Raw genomic sequence first — 20,282 nt, forward strand, 5'->3', positions numbered from 1 at the left:
ATACTGTGATGAGATGGCACCCACAGCCAGGACAAGCCAAAAAACTAAAAAGGGGAAGAAGGGAAAAAGTGACTTAGCAAGGCCTTTATCTGTTCCACCCTCAGTGGAAATGATAACAGAACAGTGAACAGTGCCTTGGGAATGTAGTAGTTCTTCTCTTCTAAGACAGATACCCAAACCTGGAGCATTCACTCTTTGACTTCCAGTGCGCTACATGACATTATGATGTGGAATACTGATAACCAAAAATCATAAAACCATGACATTTGATAACTCAATCTGCCACTTTATTAGTAGGCTTATAGGCTTGATGGTAGTTGTAAATTATTTCAGGACTTAGAACTACTGGCAGTCTGCTTTTGACTATGGCTTTACGTGGGTAAATTGCTTGATTTGGCAATTTATCAAACTTCCTACCTCTCTGCTTTTCGGCTAAAATCCTTTTGCATTTTTTTTCCTATGTCTTTAGGAGCTGTTCTTACATTAAGAGAGTTAGATAACCTTGCAAAGGTAATTTTGCTCTCTGACTAATAAATAGACCTTCACAGAGCTGAATGGTGTTTGAGAGGAACTTTGACACTGATGGATGGCATGGGAAGCCTCTCCAGATGATGTTATTCTGCAGAACCCTCCATCAGAAGTCTGTAGATGGCAACAAATCACCTCAAGGCCAGGGGACTCTTCTGTTGCTTAGATTTAAAGGATGAAAACCAGTGAGGCCCTACTTCAAGAATCAATTTATTCAAGTCCTGAACTGCGTGAGACTGCTTGAAATTGAAAACAGTGACCTACTGCAGGTAGCTTGAGTGAAAATCTGAAATACAGTGGGAATCTTACTGTAACTTTAAGATGCTGGTGCCTTACAAATAATTTAAAGAGAAAGTACATGCTGGTTAAAATCAGTTTAGTAATTCATTGTCTGCTCAGTGTGGGGTCCTCTGTGAGAACAGCTGTGTGAAAATCCAGCTTAATTAGAGTCAGTGCAATTAAATGAGAAGAGCTAAATGAATGTCTGAAATCTGTGTTGCTTCAAGTGCTTTGACTTTTGGAGACTGTTTCCGTGTTGTGAGTGCCTTTCGCCAGACCACGGAAATCAGTTGTGTTAATATTTATGAAAGTAATTAACTTTTTTTTCTTCCCTATGGCTGTGGCTAAGTCCTTATTCTTAAAATTAGCATTTTAAAAACAATTCTACAATTAGCTTGTGGTCATGGATACTCATTGCTACACAAACAGTAACATTTTCCAGAATGCCTGGAGCTGCCAAGATGTTTGCAGTCTGTTTCAGGGAGAGGAGGCTGTCAGTAGCAGGAGGAGCCTGAAACAAGTTTTCGGAGTTTGCACAACGTCAGATCATTCTTAGTGCATATTCTGCTTGATTCCTGTGACTGTGTGACATTCACTGCCTATGAAGGTGGAAGTGTGCGCACACCTGGATGTAAGGGAGATGAGCCTGGCTGCCAGAGCTGCTGCAGGGCTGAGAACTGTGCTGCTGGGGAATCATAAAACCATAGAGTCAATAGGGTTGGAAAAGGTCACCAAGATCATCTAGTTAAAATGTCAACTTATCATCACTAAACTGTTTCCCTCAGTGCTACATCTACCCTTTTCTTGAAAACCTCCAAGAAGCATCTGTGAAGCCACATCCTCTGGCCTTTGTAAGACTTAAGTGCTCCAGTGTGTGGTTGTTAGGTCCAGCGTCAGTCCCTTGTGCCATGAAGGGGCTCTGCTGCGTTGAGACTGTTGCACCCAGGTCAGGTATGATGGACGTAGCAGCTTGCATGTGATGCAGCATCTTGCTCTGTGAGATCATGATTCCCAAAGCTTTGAAAGGATACTTAATGCAGTAAGGATTTCTACTGCTTAATCAGTTGAATATGGTCAGATGTTGTTACACAGAAATAAATCAACAGTGATTAGGAGAATGCTGGAGGTGGAGAGGATTAGAAGCAAAAATCCATGTCTTTGTTGTTTTAATGTTACAGCTTTGGCATAACTGAGTTACACAATTACAAATTTTAATTACTTTGGCCGCAATAACCACATGCAACGCGACAGGCTTGGGGCAGAGTGGCTGGAAGACTGTGTAGAGGAAATGGACCTGGGGGTGTTGATTGACGCTAGACTGAACATGAGCCAGCAGTGTGCCCAGGTGGTCAAGAAGGCCAATGGCATCCTGGCTTGTATCAGAAATAGTGTGGCCAGCAGGAACAGGGAAGTAATTATCCCCCTGTACTCAGCACTGGTGAGGCCGCACCTTGTGTACTGGGTCCAGTTTTGGGTCCCTCACTGTAAGAAAGACATCGAGGCCCTGGAGCGTGTCCAGAGGAGGGCAACAAAGCTGGTGAGGGGTCTGGAGCACAGGTCTTATGAAGAGCGGCTGAAGGAGCTGGGATTGTTCAGTCTAAAGAAGAGAAGGCTGAGGGGAGACCTTATTGCTCTCTATAACTACCTGAAGGGAGGTTGTGGTGAGCTGGGGGTCAGCCTCTTCTCCCGGGTGACTAGTGATAGGACGAGAGGGAATGGCTTCAAGCTGCGCCAGGGAAGATTCAGGCTGGACGTTAGGAAATACTACTTCTCTGAAAGGGTGGTCAGGCACTGGAATGGGCTGCCCAGAGAGGTGGTGGAGTCACCGAGCCTGGTGGTGTTCAAAGAGCGTTTGGATGTTGTGTTAAGGGACATGGTTTAGCGAGAACCATTGATGAAGGGCGGATGGTTGGACTGGATGATCCTGTGGGTCTTTTCCAACCTTAGTGATTCTATGATTCTGTGAAATACTTCAAAAGAAAGGAGGCCTAGTTCTGCACTGGTGGCAAAGATATCACTCAACACTGAGCCGAAGTAATGAAACTGTCCCCTGGGTTATGGCTGGAACAGTTACATGCTCAGTAAATTGAGAAAGAAAATCCCAGGAGGGGAAAGAAGTGTTTGTGGAGAGAGCCAGACTGACAGCTCTTGAAGTTAAAAGCTCTTCCCTTGTCACCACAGCAGGTATGGAGTTGTGTCAAACTGTCAAACATATTTCTGAAATACCCTGGGAGTTTAATATTTAATTTACACTCAGAATATTGGTAGAGACTGGTAAAAGGTGGATGAGAAGTCTCCCTTCTGGGTTGTCCCTTCTGACTGGCTTGGGCATGCTTTTGAGCATCACCTCAGAATCAATCTCTTCTTTCTTCTGATAATGCAGTTGGGAAATGTCCATGCAAGGAAGATTATTTTGCTTGGGTATTCTTTCAAGGGTCTTCTGTGCTAAGATTGCCATCTGTACGAATCAGATCGCAGTATTACTAGAGATAAATCTCTGCTTTGCCAGTGTAGGCCTTATCTGAATTATCGGCTGTGTATTTAATAGTAGAACTCTCAAGAGCTAATGTCTGCAATTTAGATTAAGTGATCTTATTGTATGGTATAATTGTGTGTAAGTTATCCTTTAATGGAACACTCTAGCTGCCTAAGTAGGGCACTCTGTAATCCTGATGGCTCATAAGTTTATGGGAAAACTTAATACTCCTGTGGAGCCTTCTTTCTCCCTCAGTCCACCAAAATTGCAACACACACTTAAAAAAAAGAAAAGAAAGGAAAAGAAAGGAAAAGAAAAGAAAAGAAAAGAAAGAAAAGAAAAGAAAAGAAAAAAGAAAAGAAAAGAAAAGAAAAGCTATATATTGCTGGTTTCTATGCTGAGATCCATTCTGCTCAAAGGATCCTTGGAGTACAGAGGTAGTGAAAGATTATTTGTGAACAATTTATGGGGAAGATTTTCTTTACACTGGATGAGTGCTACAGCTTAAAATCTGTTTGCCTGCTGACTTTGTCCAGAAGTGGCATTATTGATGCTCATATGTGGCATAACTGGTAATGGCACATCATTTGAGTTTAGCTGTTTAGTCAAGTGGCTTATGAAAAGAAAGTAAGGGTTTTGTTTCCTTCATTTTTAATGGAGGGAGTTTTTTATGCTGTAAATCTTGATGGACGTGGTCTAAGCTAAATATATGAAATGAAAATACAGAAGGATTAAATACAGTGAGTTCAGAAATATTCTCGTTAGTTTGAAATGGTAATTTGGGCAGATTTTTATTGAACTGGCAGTGTTACAAGTATGCCATGAAGCTAACCACAGGACATGAGTTGTGCAGAAGAATGTGCAGATGTTCAGGCAGAGGGTCAGCTTGAAGGTACTCTGGAAGGCATTCAGTGTAGTGATATTGGCAATAATTACAGTGAAGCGAGGTGTTTCAGAGGGTCTGGCAGGATACTGCAGGGAAAATGAGAAAGGCCAACTCCCTTCCTGTCCCACTAGCACTGCTTGCTTGATTGCATGCAAGAGGCATGTGTGTAGTCAATAGATCTGGTTAAGGAATTTGGGCTTCTGAGGTTATTTTGGACATCCATGCTGTACGTGGCTATGTATGTTTGTGGGTTGAGCTGATTTACTTCTGGTGCACTTCCTAGTTATTTTTACTCATTTTTGTTTACATCTGTTTTCTTCTCATTCCTTTTGAAAGAAAGATTATTTGTAAATTCAGATCATTGGATGTTCTTATGAAACTGGGAAAGGGCTTCTCTAACATGGGTAGGAAGGACATTTCCTAGCTGCTGCAGATACAGGCTGTGTCTGTATGTGCAGGAGCTGTTTTACGATGTATTTAAAGTTGAAAACTCCTGGTATACCAGCCAACAGAGGTACACAATATCTCTTCCAGACTGCAGGAAATCTGCTAGTAGAGGAGGACTGGACATAGCCAGCTCCAAGGGACCCACAAACAGTGACTGTAAGTGATAAGTGACTTTTTTGTCTTTATCACAACCCTCTTTTGGGTTTGGTTGTGCAACTTCTCCATCTTATTTTCTCTCCCCTTCCCCGCTGAAGTGGGGAGAGCACCTGAGTCGGTGTCTGGCAGCTGGCCTGATCCACTGTGTGACTGTAGCTGTCGCGACTGAATTCAACACTAAGCTGAAGTGTTGCTCTATGGCTGTTCCTCAGCCCTCCTCACTTGCTCTTTTAACTGAATGTTGAAGAATGATGAAACTGAATGTGCTCTGAATATTGTCCAGACTGACAGAGGCCTTTGCATGAGGAACTGAATTCCCTGCCTGTGACTCACTTTTCATTAGTGGAGGAAGATGTTGACAAAGGACATTCCTCTATGTTTATGTAATACCTGCACTTAATGATTTAGTCATGTAACAGATATTTTGTAGCCATGACCTACTCTAAGTGTTCTGTTCTTTGAAAGCCTTGGTATCTCTTGTGCCACATTGCAGCCTTCAAAGTGGATTGGAACTGAAGGACGGTTGCCTGTGCCATGTCTCGGTTGTGCATGTTTCGATCATGGAAGCTGCAAAGGTGACTTGCTGGTATACTTGCTTGTGTCCTGAGGGTTGGAGTTTCTCCCTTTCTCCCTCTTTGGGAAAGGAGAACAGAACCAGATGTGGTCATATACTCTAGTTAAAGTTTGTGAAAATACAGAAAAGGTCTTGGGTCCATCCAGGTGTTTCTCCTGCATGTCTGTAGATCTTGCTGCATTTGTGACCTCATTGCTGACAGCTCTGTAGCGGAGCAGAGCATGCCTCTGGCAGAGCATCTCTCTGAGAGTGCTCTGTTTTAGATGTTAGATGTGCTCATTAGAGGGCAGTAGAATAACTCCTCCTTTTTCTAGGTCAACTCTATATTTTTTGAATGATATTTTTTTGCTCTGCAGAACGCAAAACAAATTTTTCCAGTTCTTCCTTCAGTTTTTCCAAATGTGATGAGCGTATAAAACAGTGCTGTTTATATGAAAACATTGCCCAGTACGAAGGATCATAGAGCAGAGATAGTAAAATCTGTTTCTTGATGCTTCTAAGTGCTGCCAGCTCAAAGGAGATGGAGCTTCTGTGGGATTAAACCACAAGCGGCTAACGCTGTATGTGGAGAAGCATCCAAAGGAATGCTTCACTGCTAACTTGTTTTTCTCTCAGCCTAATTCTTATATGACCTATATGTCCATAGGGATCTATTGATTTATTTCTGTACCCCAGCTGCTGCCGCCACATTTTTCTGCTTGAAGAAAATGTTAAAGAGCCAGACTTTTTTTTCAGCTGAAAGTAATCTTTAAGTAAGATCTGCTAGTACCCCTTCTCTCTCCCCCGTGTTTTATAGAAGGCTGCAGCCCTGTTTTGGCTTTTGCAGGTGTACTTCTGGCTTTAGAAAGAGCTGTGTGGAAGTCCTGGCTAGGAGCAAACGTCTCCAGTGCATGGTTAGTTTATTAGCAATATTTTACACACTGGTAACCTCCCTGGGGGGAGTGAGTTGGTTTGGGGCAGCTGGAATAGCAGGAAAAATGAATTTTTCTGTTTTTTATCAGCATCAACCATTGTTCCAACAGACGGCTCTAATTTTGCAAGGTTCTCAGTGGAAGCAAACTACATTCACTAGAAGAAAGACAATTTTTCAGAGGGTGTACAAATAGATTTTGCCTTGAGAACCTTTGATGAATCTTTTCTCTCTGAAGCTCCTATGCCTAGAATAGCAGACCATGCATGAGAGCTGGCAGGGGGGACACGACAACCTTCTGTCTCGTCCAGAATGTTCTGGGTGTTTGCATGATGTCCTGCAGATTTCTATCCCTCCCTCATCATAAGGGATATGCCCCTCATCATAAGGGATAAGCCCGCTCTTCTGGGGCTCAAGTCACAGGTCCCTGTATTTGTTTTAGGGGCTATGTGTCCCTCATGTGGGTGGGGTACCATGGCAGAGTGCTTGGCTGCTCAGCTCCGTCCTACAGTGTTTTAAAGGTAGAGATATTTGAGTCTGCAGACCTTGCAAATGGAGCAGCCTTCTTGATACTGGCAAGCATTGTTCCTAGCACAGCAGTTTGGATCAATCCTCTCTCCTGGAGAAGGTTGTGCTTTCTGGGTTGTGTTCCACCAAGAAGCTGGCATTTATTCATGTTTTAGCTGTGACACCTCAGCAAAGGTAGGACTAATGAATTGTTCCCTGTCAGGAAAAGGAAGCTGAACAAAGCCAGAAAAATGAGAAGTGCAGTGTGGTGCTGGGCAGCTCTTAGAACATGAGATAAAAATTAATATCCTGTCAATAAGATAGAAGAGCTTAAATTCACTATTACGCCAGTGATGAGTCCGTAGGTGCATGGTGGCTAAACCTGTTTGACTATTTGGTCCATATAAGAAAATCCACAGACAGTGCTTGTGCCAGCAGTCCTCATCATCATGAAGAAGTGATCTTCATGCCAGTGTCTCCAGTGCAATCAACACAATATGAAATGATTTTATGCTGGCTTTTTTTTTTAAATGAAAGAAAGTCTCTCTTTTTTAAGAACTTACTAGATATTTTGCTGGAAAGGCTGTGTTCTCAGTGGTTGTGTTTTGCACATGCAAGACAGTCATTTGGGAAAGTGTATTTTTTTTGGTTCAAAGAACACTTTCCATACAGAAACAGTTCCATCTGAATGAATTCCTTGGGTTTGTCTGGAGTCAGTGAGTGCCCCTGCATGCTTTGTACAGGACAGCATTGCTCTGTGAGCATGGAGTGATGAGCACAGTGCAGGAAATTGTCTTCCTGAAGCCGTCATGAGTGGCAGGCACGTCTCACAGCTCTGTGTTCTGGTGCTGTGAAGATGGAGGCAATGCTAAATGTCTGGTAGCCCTGAAAGCTGATAGTGCGTCAGATAAACTTAACAAGAACTTACTCTGCTTTCATCCCTCCTCACCCCTTGCTTTCTTAAAGTAACATGATTGTTCCTTCAGCTGCTTTCTTCCATCATTACTGAGCTCATCAGGGAGAGTAGATGGCATAGATGGAGCTGTGCTGAGAGCAACACCAGTGTGTTATAAAGTCTGTGCAGTAGTGTATGCAATTCATTGAGGCTTGTATTGTCTCTACCTGCTACTGACAGCATGAAGGACAATGCAATGAAGCCCTGCCATTTTTAAAAATAGCTTTAAATTGATTCTGCCATAGAATGTCATTCCAGAACGGGTAATGGATCCTGTCTTGCAAGTTCAAAGGAAGGAAAGGGGGAGAGGTGACAGTATGGAGAAAATGTTAGGTCCCCTTTCTCCTAGAGGGCCCAGATCTTCATTTTTCTTTTCTTTTTTTTCTTTTTTTTTTTTTTTTTTTTTTTAGAATTTAATCTTCGTTTAAATGAGCTGAACAGGTATATTTGATTAGAGAGGCTTGCTCTAATTTAAGACTTGTTTGAAGAAAGAAAATTGTCGTATGTGAAAATAATGATGGGTGCCCAGCAGGGTTGCAGAGTCCAGCTTTGGTAGGAGTTGAAGAAGGCTGTAGGAGGTGTCTGCTGAGGTTTGTCTCAGGGCTGGGCCCTGCTGCAGGACTGTGTGGGGCAAGGCAGAAGGGGAATGTAGGGCTGGGACTGTACAGAGAGGAAGAAGTTATCCCGCTGCAGTGTGCTGCCTAAGATGGCAGAGCTGGTGAGGGCATTACTGCCTCAGGTCTTTTGGGAACTCTGAATTGTTTGCTGAAGCAGAAGAGCAGTTGAGACAGCATAAAACCAGCAGCAGTAGGAAATGTCAGAGACTGAAAGAGGTGGTGAAGCATGTTCAGACCAGTTCCACTTACAGAGCACAAGGAGGGAAGGAGACTGGAAGTGCTGGGCACCTCTTGGAATGAGTGTTTTCACAATGAATTTCAGTTTACCTGGATGAAAAGATGATGGCTTAGTCTGATTGGGCTGTATAATCAGCAACAACAACAACAAAAACCTGACAGAACTCTGTCTCTTTGATTACTTGAATGGCTAAAGGGCTGTTACAATCATGTGATCTTAATGTGGAAAATGGATCACCTTTGTTCTGTACAGGCTTCTGGTATTTCCAATCAGAAGCAGACCAGAATGGTATGAATTACTTGCCCTGTACTTCTCAAGAGACTTTTCTTTAGCAGAATCTTTGAATGCATTCCAGTTTTAAGATTCTGCTTTAGGTGCTCCAAAACCAGGAAGGAGGATGAATGGGTAATGAGGTCCCACCAGCGCTGTGCATGGCTAGTACTGTTGTTTTTTGCCTCACTGCTTGTAGGCAGAGCTGAGCAATGAGTTGAGAGCTGGATGTCAAAGATGTGCCTGTTACAAATCATTTGGGAAGCTTACCTGGATACTTTCACACTCCTTCTTTCTTTATAGTTATGTCAGCAATACAGTCCTCTGTGCAGCAGTTTATAAAGCCACTTAGAATGCAAGTGGTGTGGGAACCAACTGATAAAAACGTGATCAGGATCTAACAGTGCTTAGATTATATAAGTGATGAAAGTCTTCAGGCATCGTACAGGCTGAGCTGTCAAGTTCTTCTCCATGTCTAGGGCCAAAATTATCTCGTTTGTGTTGACTGAGCAGACTGTCATGTAAAAGGAGTTAATGTGATTACATTTAATATATGACTGTCCAGTGACAGAGCTTATGGTTGCCCTTTGTGTTCGCTTTGTGCTCTCAACTGTTAGGTGCTTGGTTTCCTGGTTTGCAGCAGTACTGACAGCTGCAGATGGCTGGATTAACTCCTTGACGCATGGTTGTGCAATAGATAGGACAGCGTGGAGATGGGAGGAGCACAGCACACTAATCTACCACAAAGACTTAAAAATCAAGGGCAAGTTCTGGCGTGTGATAACTGTTTTCATTTCCTTGTCAACATGTTTATATGTGAAGAGTGAGGAAAAGAACCCATAGTACAGGAAGCCTAAGAACAGGCATTCAAGGGAATCTGTCAGAATTAATCAAAATAACCCAGTGGAATTTTTGTTGTGGTCATAATGAGCTCTAAGAAAGATGCAAATCAATTGTCTCATGAATACTAATCAGGGCAGTAAAGAAGTATCTCTAGAAGAAGTATTTCTCTTGCTTCTATTTCCACTGATGCATAGGCATTGCCTAAATACTTGAGGCTGTAAACTTGTAGAAGGTGACATCAGGGATCATCTTTGGCACAGGGACAAAAAAAGCCAGTCTGGAGATCTGAATTAATAACAGCACTTGCAGTCAAATGCAATCATTTCAGAGCATTCTTGTTTATCTGTGGTGAACCCTTTCAGCACTGATGGTAGAGGCGTGGAATGTGAGTGATGATTAAATGAATCAGAGCTCGTTTGCCTGTAAAAGATGACTATTTGAGAAAAGGGGGAGCTTTAGTAAAGGAAGGAAGTTTAGTAAATACGATTGTTACAGAGATGTACAGAAATTAGACTCATTCCTAGTCTCTTCCAATGAAATACGTGCCAGAAATGAAGTGGAAATAGAAGATGCTGGTTTAAGGGTGAGCAAAGATTCCAAGAGAGGTGTACAAGAGGATGTATGACATTTAGTGTTCTCATCTATTCTACCACTCGGTCCTTTTACACTGCATTAATGTCTGTCTTTGCAACAGGGGGTATGTGGCCATGCACATCACAGCACTGGTGCTCTGTACATCTCAAAGAGCCTGCATGAATGCTAGGTATTCCCCCTAAACCACAACTCCAATAGCTTTTTTTGTGTCCTGAAGTTGCAGAAACCTACATTCCCATGGTAATTGTGCTGTTTGTCTATATAATCATAACATTGTCATTTTATTCCTAGTACAATTTTTAAAACTGAAATGAAAATGTTAATAATCTGATCTTGCAAAATTGACTTTAATACAGTTGGCAGGCCTACTGGAAGGAGCTGGTTTAGAGGATGTCGAGGGGACAGATTAGGCTTTGGGCTTCTTTCTTCACTTCTATTTGTACGACTTTTAACTGAGCATCACTTAATCTTCCCAGTCTGTTTAGCAGTTATAAGAAAGCAAGTGCATTCTACTCTCCTTGCACTTCCTGCTAGCCTTCAGGTCTGTCATAGAACTAACTAGCAAGGAAAAAAAATGTGGGAAGAAATTTGTCTGCTGAACGTGGTAGACATTTATTGGTGACGTTAACTCAGGTAAAGTACGAAGATGCAAAAATACTGCCTTTCTGTTAGAAATGAGGCAAGCTTCTTTGTTATTTGGTCCCAGCCAGGATCAGGCACAGAGGAACATGCGTCCTGTCCCTTTGTCCCAGCAAAGGATGAGTCTGATAAATGTCTGAGTGTGGCCCTTCCTGCAACCTATGAACTTTTTGTCATCCCATAGACACCTTCCCAGAGCATCTTGGTCAGCACTGTGGAGTGAGCTGAAGTCAGTGTTTGACTTACATCAGACAGCTTTTGAGCATCTCCAAGGAGTGACACTCTCCAGCATCTCACGGTGAGCTGTGCCAGTGCTCAGCTGCCTGCATTGTGGAAAAAGTGTTTCCTCAGATGGAACCTTCTGTGCTTCAGTTTATGCTTGGTGTTTCTTGTCCTGTCAGAACAATTGATAATTCATTGTGCAATTAGTAATTTCCTTATTATGCTCTTAGTTCTACTGGGTGATGGCAAATAGCTACTTCTAACTTCCATTGTAGAAAAAGGTCAGAATCTTGCTCTGGATTTGCAATAGACAGGAAGCGGAATCTGTATTGTAAGACAAAGATTACAGAACAGCATTAACAAATTGGAGCATTTACAGGATAGCCCACATTGATTGGTCAGACTTACCTGTTTACCAAGAAAGCAGAGAATGATGTTGAGTAGAGGTAGCTTTTCTCCTGGTATCTTTTAGTTTGTAGATATTGAGATATTTGTATAACAGTTTCAAAATGATATAACTAGTCCTTGCTTGCATACACAACTTACTTGTAGGGAAGGGTGTTTCCAGTGATCTGAGGTGAGCTGTCCTGTGGCAAGCCTTGACCTGAAAGGAGAGGTTTCCTGCAGTGTCTTCCCCAGCCCTGGCATGATGTGTCATGCCAGCATGAGAGCTGAAGCAATGAGAGATTTCCATCTCAGTGTATGGCAGGATTTTTGCAACAGTTCAGGTTTGTTTAAATGTTATGGCCATTTTGGCGTGATAATAATGTTGAACATACTACACTGCTCAGTCTTGCTCTATTGTATAGATAGAAGCAGGACATGCCCTTCAATTTCACCTTCTCTTTACTATTGTTCTTTGCCAGCTTGCTTAATCGCAAACTCCCAACTTGTTACTCCAGTTTTATGTGGGCTTATGTGGATTTCAGCACAGAGGGTTTGTTAGGAACAGGGAGCTGCCTGACCTAGCTAACAGAGTACTGGTCCACACAGTGATTGTGGTAAATGCAGTTCTGATGCTCAGTTTCAGCACATTGCAAAACCTTGGATTGCTGTGGCTGCCAGCCTGTACTATCTTTATTGTCTTACAACAACTTCTAAAGCAGACCAAAGCTTTCGGTCCTCTCCTGTGTGTCTTCTCCCTTTGCAGGGCTTCACCTCTGCAGATATCTTTGAAGACCTTGCATGTGAGATGCTTAGGTAGTGTGTAGTAGGGGTCTGCATGAGGTGTGCCTTGGCTTGCTGATGGAAGGAATGAATTACTGAGGAAGAAGAAAGGGAGGAGATCCTGATGATGGTAGTGTCCATCATTACTCTTTCAACAGATTGATTTGGGAGATAAGGTCAGATATCATTCCCACAAGCTCTCTGCTTAGAGCATGCGTTCAGGTTGTCCTTTTAGAATTCCTCTGCCAGCTGCTTCCCTCTTCTTAATTCTCATTGTGGCCTAACAGTGTGACTCTTCTGGAGTCAAAATAGAGAGTTTGTGAGTCTGGGCAGGAAATGAAACTGTGGTGTCATGTCAGCTCCTGCTAGTTCCCTGTCTCTGATGGTGTTCCTTCTCCCATGCCAAGCATTGACTTATTTCAACGAGTTGTTTATTACTTTGTTATAATTGAGCATGTACAGCCTCCAGTGCATAGTAACTTGTGAAAAACAAAGTAGTGAGCTTGAGGAAATAAAAGGCTGTAGGTACTGCCAATGCAGCATCCTCTGAGCTACGAGTGCTTCTGCAGAAGTTCTTTCTGTCCTCCCTTGTGAGCCCAACCAGGGGATGTGGAATGCTCATGTGTTCATTCATGTCAGTCTGGAATAAAGACAACTGTTGGCCTGTGGTCAGGTTGCTACTGATATATTTTGACTTCTATCTCAAACACATGATAGATGCTTCCAATCTCTGGGATGAAGTCTGAATGATCAGTTCAGCAATCTCAAAACAACTTGCTGCTGTTTGCTGATAATGAGGTGGCTTACTCCTGACTGTGTGGTCTTCTGTACCTGCTGCAGTCATGGTTTGCGTCAGCTTGCTAAACCAGCAGAGGATTAACCCGAATGGAAGCTATGTTTTCTCATGGCAGGGGCACACTAGAACTGGGGTAGGAGGCTGTGTGGGAGGCATGCTAGAGGAGTGTTGGGACTGCAGCAAGCTCTTAGGTAAGCTAAGCTCTTGTTTCCCCTCACCCTGATGTGTGCTCTCCTAGAGTCTGCCTGCTGTTGTCTCCATGCCAAGTTTCCAAGTGTCATGTGCTGCTGGTATTGATACCGCTTCATGTTCCATGTCAATCTTTCCAGGGGAAACAGCCCTGTCTCTCTGTTGTTAACAGAGTAGTCGATCACAGTTGATTTTTTTTTTTTCTTTAGTTCCATTAGAGATCAGCAATCCAGTATTGTGTTCCTGGGGCAGGTCAGCACCTTGCCTATCTGTTCCCTGCTCTTCAGGTTCCCAATGAGCCTCCTAACAGGTCTTGAGGAATGTATCTGAATAGACAGCCCTGTACTTTTCACAGACTTGCACCCTGGTGGAAAGTCATGCTGGAGATGTAAAGCAGCTCTCTCGCATTTGTGTTGCCTGTAAGTTATTCTGATTTTTAATGTGAATGTTGTGTCCATGAGTTTTGTGTAGAAGCAAGTGGTCTTGCTTTGTTGAAGGACATCTGCTTGAGGGGAGCAATCTCATTAACAGTAGGTAGGGCACTGGCATATTAAGTGGCATGCTGGAAACAAGAACTGTATACAAGTGTGCTGTGGAAGGCTGTATGCCACGAAATCACATGCACTGAATGGAGAGTTTTTTGAGTCAAGGCTCCTTCCTTGATGCACACACAAGTCTAGCAGAGGCTGAGGGTTACACACCTTAGGTGTGGCTGCCTGCTCTGCAGGCTTTTTTGTCTCTTGCCTGACATGTTTTTCTGGCAAAACAGGTTTGTGGAAGCCCAGGTTTTTAGAGTCTTAAGCACTGTTTCTGTTTAATGGGAGGTGTTCTGGGGTAGAAAAACAGAGAAGTTGACTTTTAGCTTCCTTGTCACTCTATCTCCCATAATATTCTCCTGGAGAAGCTGTCAGCCTGTGGCTTAGACAGGTACGCTCTTTACTGGGTAGAGAACTGGCTGGAGGGCCAGGCCCAGAAAGTGGTAGTGAATGGAGGTAAATCCAGCTGGCAAGCAGTCACAAGTGGTGTTCCTCAGGGGTCAGTACTGGGGCCTGTCCTGTTTAATCATAGCGTTGTTTGAGTTGGAAGGGACCTTTAAAGGTCATCTAGTCCAACTCCCCTGTGATGAAGATATAGATACATCTACAACTAGATCACGATGATCAGAGCCTGATCCAGCCTTACCTTGAATGTCTCCAATCATATCCCTGGGCAACCTGTTCCAGTGCCTTATTCTAAAAAACTTCTTCCCTATTATCCTATCTAAATCTCCAGTCTTCTAGTCTGAAACCATTTCCCATTGGACTGTCATAGCAGATCCTGCTAAAGAGTCTGTCCCCTTATTTCTTGTAGCCTCCTGTCATGGAGTTATCTCTAGATCTGAGTCCATGATAGGGGCACAAGCCCAGAGGGAGATAAAAGAGAGAGGGGGGGAAAAAAACAACTACCCTATTTTTTGCAGTGCGGCTGGCCCCAGCTCGTGACTAAGGAGGCAAGGCACTGGTGCGCACCGGGAGAGAGGAAGAAAGGGAAGGATAGGGAGATAGCAGATGGGTCTAAAAAAAACAATGGCAATGATCTAAGGAGGAACAGTAATTTACTAAATCCAACAAAATCAAAATGAGAGAGAAGAGCGTCCAAAATACAAGGTCTTATGCTAGTAGACTGCAGGAGAAGCATGTGCTTTTCTCCGTGGCAAACTGAGAGGGAGAGTGGCTGCTGTCCTGCCAGGAGTCCCCCCCTTTCTTCCTCTGTGCCCCAGGTCCTCCGGGAATGCCGCTCCTCCCCTCTCCTCTGAGGACCCAAATGCTCATAAAAAGCAGTCCACGGAACCACAATGTTAGCTCTTCAGCTCCTGTTGTTTTACATGAACAACAATCACAAAACCACAACACCTCCCTTCAGATAAAGGATGTTACCAAATCTCCCTAGAGCATTCTCTTCTCCAGGCTGTACAACCCCAGCTCTTTCAGTCTGTCCTCATGGGGGAGGTATTTAGGACACGGAATCATTTTTGTGGCCCTCCTCTGTGGGTGCTCCAACAGGTCTGTGTGTCTCCTGTACTGAGGACTCTACGTATGTACACAGCACTCCAGGTGAGATCTCACCAGTGCAGAGCATAGGGACAGGATCGCCTTCCTCGCCCTGCTGGCCACGTTGCTTTTGATGCAGTTCAGGATACAGTTGGCTCTCTGGGTTGTGAGGGCACAGTGCTGGCTCATGTCCATATGCCATCCACCAGTACTCCCAAATACTTTTTGACAGGGCTGTGTTCTATCCTTTCATTGCCCAGTTTATACTGGTGTGGAGGTTGCCACGACCCAAGTGCAAGACCTTGCACTTGGCATTGCTAAACCTCATGAGATTCTCCTGGCCCTACTACTTGAGCCTGTCTAGGTTGCACAGGATGGCATCCCATCCCTTGGGAATGTTGACTGCACCACACAGCTTGTTGTCATCTGCAAACTTGTTGAGGGCGCACTTGATCATATTGTTGATCTCATTGACAAAGGTGTTAAAGCACTGGTCCCAGTACTGACCCCTGGAGGATACCACTCATCACTTATCTCCATCCAGACACTGAGCCGTTGACCACCACTCTCTGGGTACGATCTTGCTACCAGTTCCTTGTCCATCAAACAGTTCACGCATAAAATCCATATTCCTCCAATTTGGAGAGGATGTTATGGAGGACCATGCTAAAGGCCTTACTGAAGGCCAGATAAATGACATCAGTGGCTATTCTCTTGTTCATTGATGCAGTTATGCCATCATAAAAGCCACAAAGTCAGTCAGGCAGAACTTGCCCTTAGTGAAACCATGCTGGGTCTCCCCTATCACCTCCCTCTCCTCCACGTCTTAGCATAGCTTCCAGAAGGATCTTCTCCATGATCTTTCCCTGCACTGAGGTGAGGCCAATTTGTCAGTAGTTCCCTGCCTGGGTAATCCTTTCTACTCTTCTTAAAAATGGGTGTGACATTATCTTTTTTCCAGTCACCAGGGACTTCAGCTGACTACCATGACTTTTCAGAGACCATCGAGAGTGTCTTGGCAGCTACATCAGCTAATTCCCTCAGGACACTGGGATGCTTCACACTGGGTCCCATAGACTTGTGGATGTTCCGGTTCCTCAGGTAGTCACAAACCTGATCTTCTCATACAGTGAGAGGAGCATTGCTCCCCCAGTTCCTATCTTCTGAGCCATCTGCTTGAGAGCTCTATGTAGAGCAGTCATTAGTGAAGTCTGAGGCAAAAAGGTTGTTGAATACCTCAGTCTTTTCCTTGTCTGTATGCCCTCCTTGGACATTCCTTTTCTGGATGATGTACCTCTAGCAGGCTTTCTTGCTCTTCTTTGTGCTCCTTGCCAAGTCCAGTTCCAGTTGGGCCTTGGCTTTTCTGACCCCATTCCTATACAGCCTAGCAGCATCCCTATATTCCTCCCAGATTACTTGTCCCTCAGAAGTGTGAACTCCTCCATCTCATGGTCGCTACAGCCCAGGCAGCCTCCAATCCTGATGCCACCAATCAGATCACTCACATTGGTGTGCAACAGGTCCAGCATTGCATCCCCCTCGTTGGGGCTGTCTATTACCTGGGTCACAAAGTTATCCTTGATGCATTCCAGGAGCCTCCTGGAACAGCTTACCGTGCTGCTTCTCCAGCAGATGTCAGGGTGGTTGAGGTCCCCCACAAGAATTAGAGCCTTGTGATCATGATGCCTCTTGTAGCTGGAGGAAGAAGGCTTGATCAGGTGGCCTGTAGTAGACCCCAGCCACAGCACTCTCTTTGTTGCCTTGGTTTGTAACTCTCACTCATAGGCTTTTATCTTACTCACGGCCATTCTTTACAGACAGCTCTTCACACACTATTCCTTCCTTGATGTAGAGGACAACACCTCCTCACCTCCTTTCTCACCTGTTCCTTCTGGACAGATTGTAGTCATCAATAGCCACAATATTAATATCCTTGCTGATAATCTGGATTAGAGGATTGAGTATACCCTTATGTCTCGCTCCAGTTTATCGGAGGGAGAGGAGGTTCTTTGATGTGTGTATACCCGGCATGAGATTAAGAAACAACGGTTTAAATGTTGGTCCGACCAGTTTATTACAAATCCTAGTTGTTCAGGGAGATGGGGAAGGGGAGAAGGGCGATAGAAAAGATAAGAAATAGAAGCAAGGAGTCCTTATAGGAAGCAAGAGGGAGATAGTCACCACCATGGTCCAACGTGGTTCGTAGTTCAGTCATTGATCTTCAGTAGTGGTGGGTCGTCGGGTGTTCTGTTGATGATGGTGACCACGGTGACAACGACGACGACAACTGCAATGGCAGTACAAACTTATTTATAAGTCCAAAGTGGTCGAGTCAGCTCTCTTTTGAGTGACAGCTCAAATCCAAAGTGGTTGAATCAGCTCTCCTTAGAGTGGCAGCTACTGGCTCTGGGATCTCAGCAGAAACTGCTTTGTTACCACCTTCTGGGCCTTCCAGCAAATAAGAGAGAGCAGCGATGCCCATCTGCATCCTGTTTTTCACAGGACACGATGGTATCATTCCCCAGTTTTCCCACACCAAGCTGGGGCTATTTAGTCTCAGCCAGATCTTCCGCCAGTAACCACTCTTGAGCGCTCTCTTCCGGAGGCAAACAGCTCCAGAGAAATGCTTTCAAATGTAAAATAGTCCACACAGTGATGTTGATTGCCACACGGCAACACCCATCTCTCATCTAAGTCAGTCTGTCGCAAGGAATGCCTCAGAAAGCAAGCTTTGAGCCAAAAAAAAAAAAAACAAAGAAGGATTCACACACCTTAGTAAGTTTGCAGATGACACCGAGTTGAGAGGAAGCATCGATCTGCTCGAAGGTAGGAAGGCCCTACAGAGGGATTTGGACAGACTGATGAGTGGGCTGAGGCCAACAATATGAGTTTCAACAAGACCAAGTGCCAGGTCCTGCGCTTTGATCAAAACAACCCCGTGTATTGCTACAGGCTTGGGACAGTTTCTGAAAAGCTGCGTAGAGGAAAAGGATCTGAGGCTGTTACAGCAGCTGGCTGAACGTGAGCCAGCAGCGTGCCCAGGTGTCCAAGAAGGCCCACGGCATCTTGGCTTGTATCAGAAATAGTGCAGCCAGCAGGAACACGAAGTGGTTGTCCCTCTGTACTCAGCCTCAAGTGCTGTGCTCAGTGTTGGACCCCTCACTACAAGAAAGGCATTGAGGCCCTGGAGCACGTCCAGAGAAGGACAGTGAAACTGTGACAGATCTGGAGCACAAATCTTATAGGGAGCAGATGAGGGGGCTGGGTTGTTCAGAGAAGAGGAGGCTCAGGGGAGACCTTATTGCTCTCTACAGCTGCCTGAAAGGAGGTTGTGATGAGATGGGGGTGGGCCTCTTCTCCCTGGTAACAGTGATAGGAAGAGAGCTGGTGGCCTCAAGTTGTGCCAGAGGAAGTTGAGGTTGTTTATTAGGAAAAATTTCTTGGAAAGATTGGTAATGTGTTGGCACAGGCTGCCCAGGGAAGTGGCGTAGTCACTGGAAATATTCAAGAAATGTAACACTGAGAGACATGGTTTAGTGGGCATGGCAGGGATGAGTTGATGGTTGGACTAGGTGATCTTTTTGAACCTTTATGATTCTATGATTTCTGCTTCGTTATTGAAGCTTAGTGACAGACTGAGCCAGAGGCCAAGAAGAGAAGGTAGTCCTTCCTGCTGATCAAGGATCCCCTTTGCTTTCTGAAAGGGCAGCCATGGTGGAAAGACATCCTGAGATAGCTACTGGCTGTGGCAGTATTAAAGGAGTACCTTCAGTCAGGGCCACTTGGCAAATCCTTTTCCTTCTCTCTAGATTGCAACATTTGGGGCAGGACTCACAGCTGAAAACTAGTGCAGGCTTCAGGGGCTAATTTCATGAATCTCACATGGAAAGACAGGGAAACTGAATGTTTCAAGAGTTATCATAAGATTTCCTGCAGTTTCACCCATGTGCTTCATTTCCTGCTAATGACACAGAGACTTCCATTGTGTGTTTTACTTCTGGATATTTGTCAGGTAGGGAGGGCTGGAGGAGTAAATTACAGGCAGTCCACTTCTAATTTGTGCGTGTTCAAATCTGTGTTTCTCATTGCCTCTGAAGCAGTGGCTGCCACAGAGAATGGCTGAGTTGCAGAGATCAAGCTTGGATGTTGCTTTTGGGATGTCTGCCCTGTTGAAGAACTAGTTGGTTTGGGTTTTTCTGAAGAGCACTGATTGGCTGGAACACAGATATTTCTGAAAGGGAAGGTGGTTGGGTAAAGTATTTGATATCCCTGTAGCGAACTAGAGACTGAGGAAATGATGGAGGGGGAAAGAAACTCCTAGCTCTTCTGTGCATTATTCTGTGCGTTCAGTTTTGCCTGTAATTACTTATTCCTTAACAGCTAATGAAAAAAGGGTGTAAAACTTACCTTGTCTGTTCCTCATGTGCCCTGTGGAAAGAAGAAGCCTGAGTGGACAGCCTCTTGTCACCCGACTGGTGCCTTGTGGGTGTCTTACTACATGTAATGCTCCTTCCCTAACTGTTCATGCTTTTCTCCTCCTTCTCTAAGCACAAGAGCTTCATCCTTATCTTTCAGGCACTTGAACCTGTACTTTCAGTCAATTTTGACATTCTTCTGACCCTCATGGCTAAGTTCTGCTTCCTCCTTCACTTTGAAGAAATCTGTGATGTGATCTGGTCTCTGCTCTGCGCATGCTCCTGTGCAAGTGCCACTTGGTGCTCCTCTTGTAATCAATTAGTTTTATACCCTGAAGTTATGTATCTGCTCTGTCTACTCAATTCAATTTCTGACTGACGTTGTATAGCCTGGGAATATGATTAGGTATTGATCACTGTGCACTCAGCGGTCAAATTAGTTCATATATTAATTATGTAACAGTGTGTCACTGCAATAATGTTTGCCACCTACCAGCTGAAATATCGCTGTGTGCCTGTATGCACTGTTTGCCTTCATCTCAGT

The 20,282-nt window shown here is 44.3% G+C and overlaps 1 protein-coding gene across 10 annotated transcripts in view; it reads left to right on the forward strand.

The window, feature by feature from the left end:
- FAM207A (family with sequence similarity 207 member A) overlaps window positions 1–20,282 on the forward strand; it is a 53,436-nt gene that overhangs the window by 10,006 nt on the left and 23,148 nt on the right. For 5 of the 10 annotated variants that reach the window (XM_040704012.2, XM_040704011.2, XM_046944043.1 and 2 more), the window contains exon 3: window positions 4,704–4,772. The exons of the other annotated variants lie outside the window; for them this stretch is intronic. In XM_040704012.2, the coding sequence (XP_040559946.1) occupies window positions 4,704–4,772 (69 nt within the window). The remainder of the gene's footprint in view (window positions 1–4,703; window positions 4,773–20,282) is intronic. 10 annotated transcript variants of the gene reach the window in all.

This window comes from Gallus gallus, chromosome 7, assembly GCF_016699485.2.
Source record: "Gallus gallus isolate bGalGal1 chromosome 7, bGalGal1.mat.broiler.GRCg7b, whole genome shotgun sequence".
NCBI classification, from domain to species: Eukaryota; Metazoa; Chordata; class Aves; order Galliformes; family Phasianidae; genus Gallus; species Gallus gallus.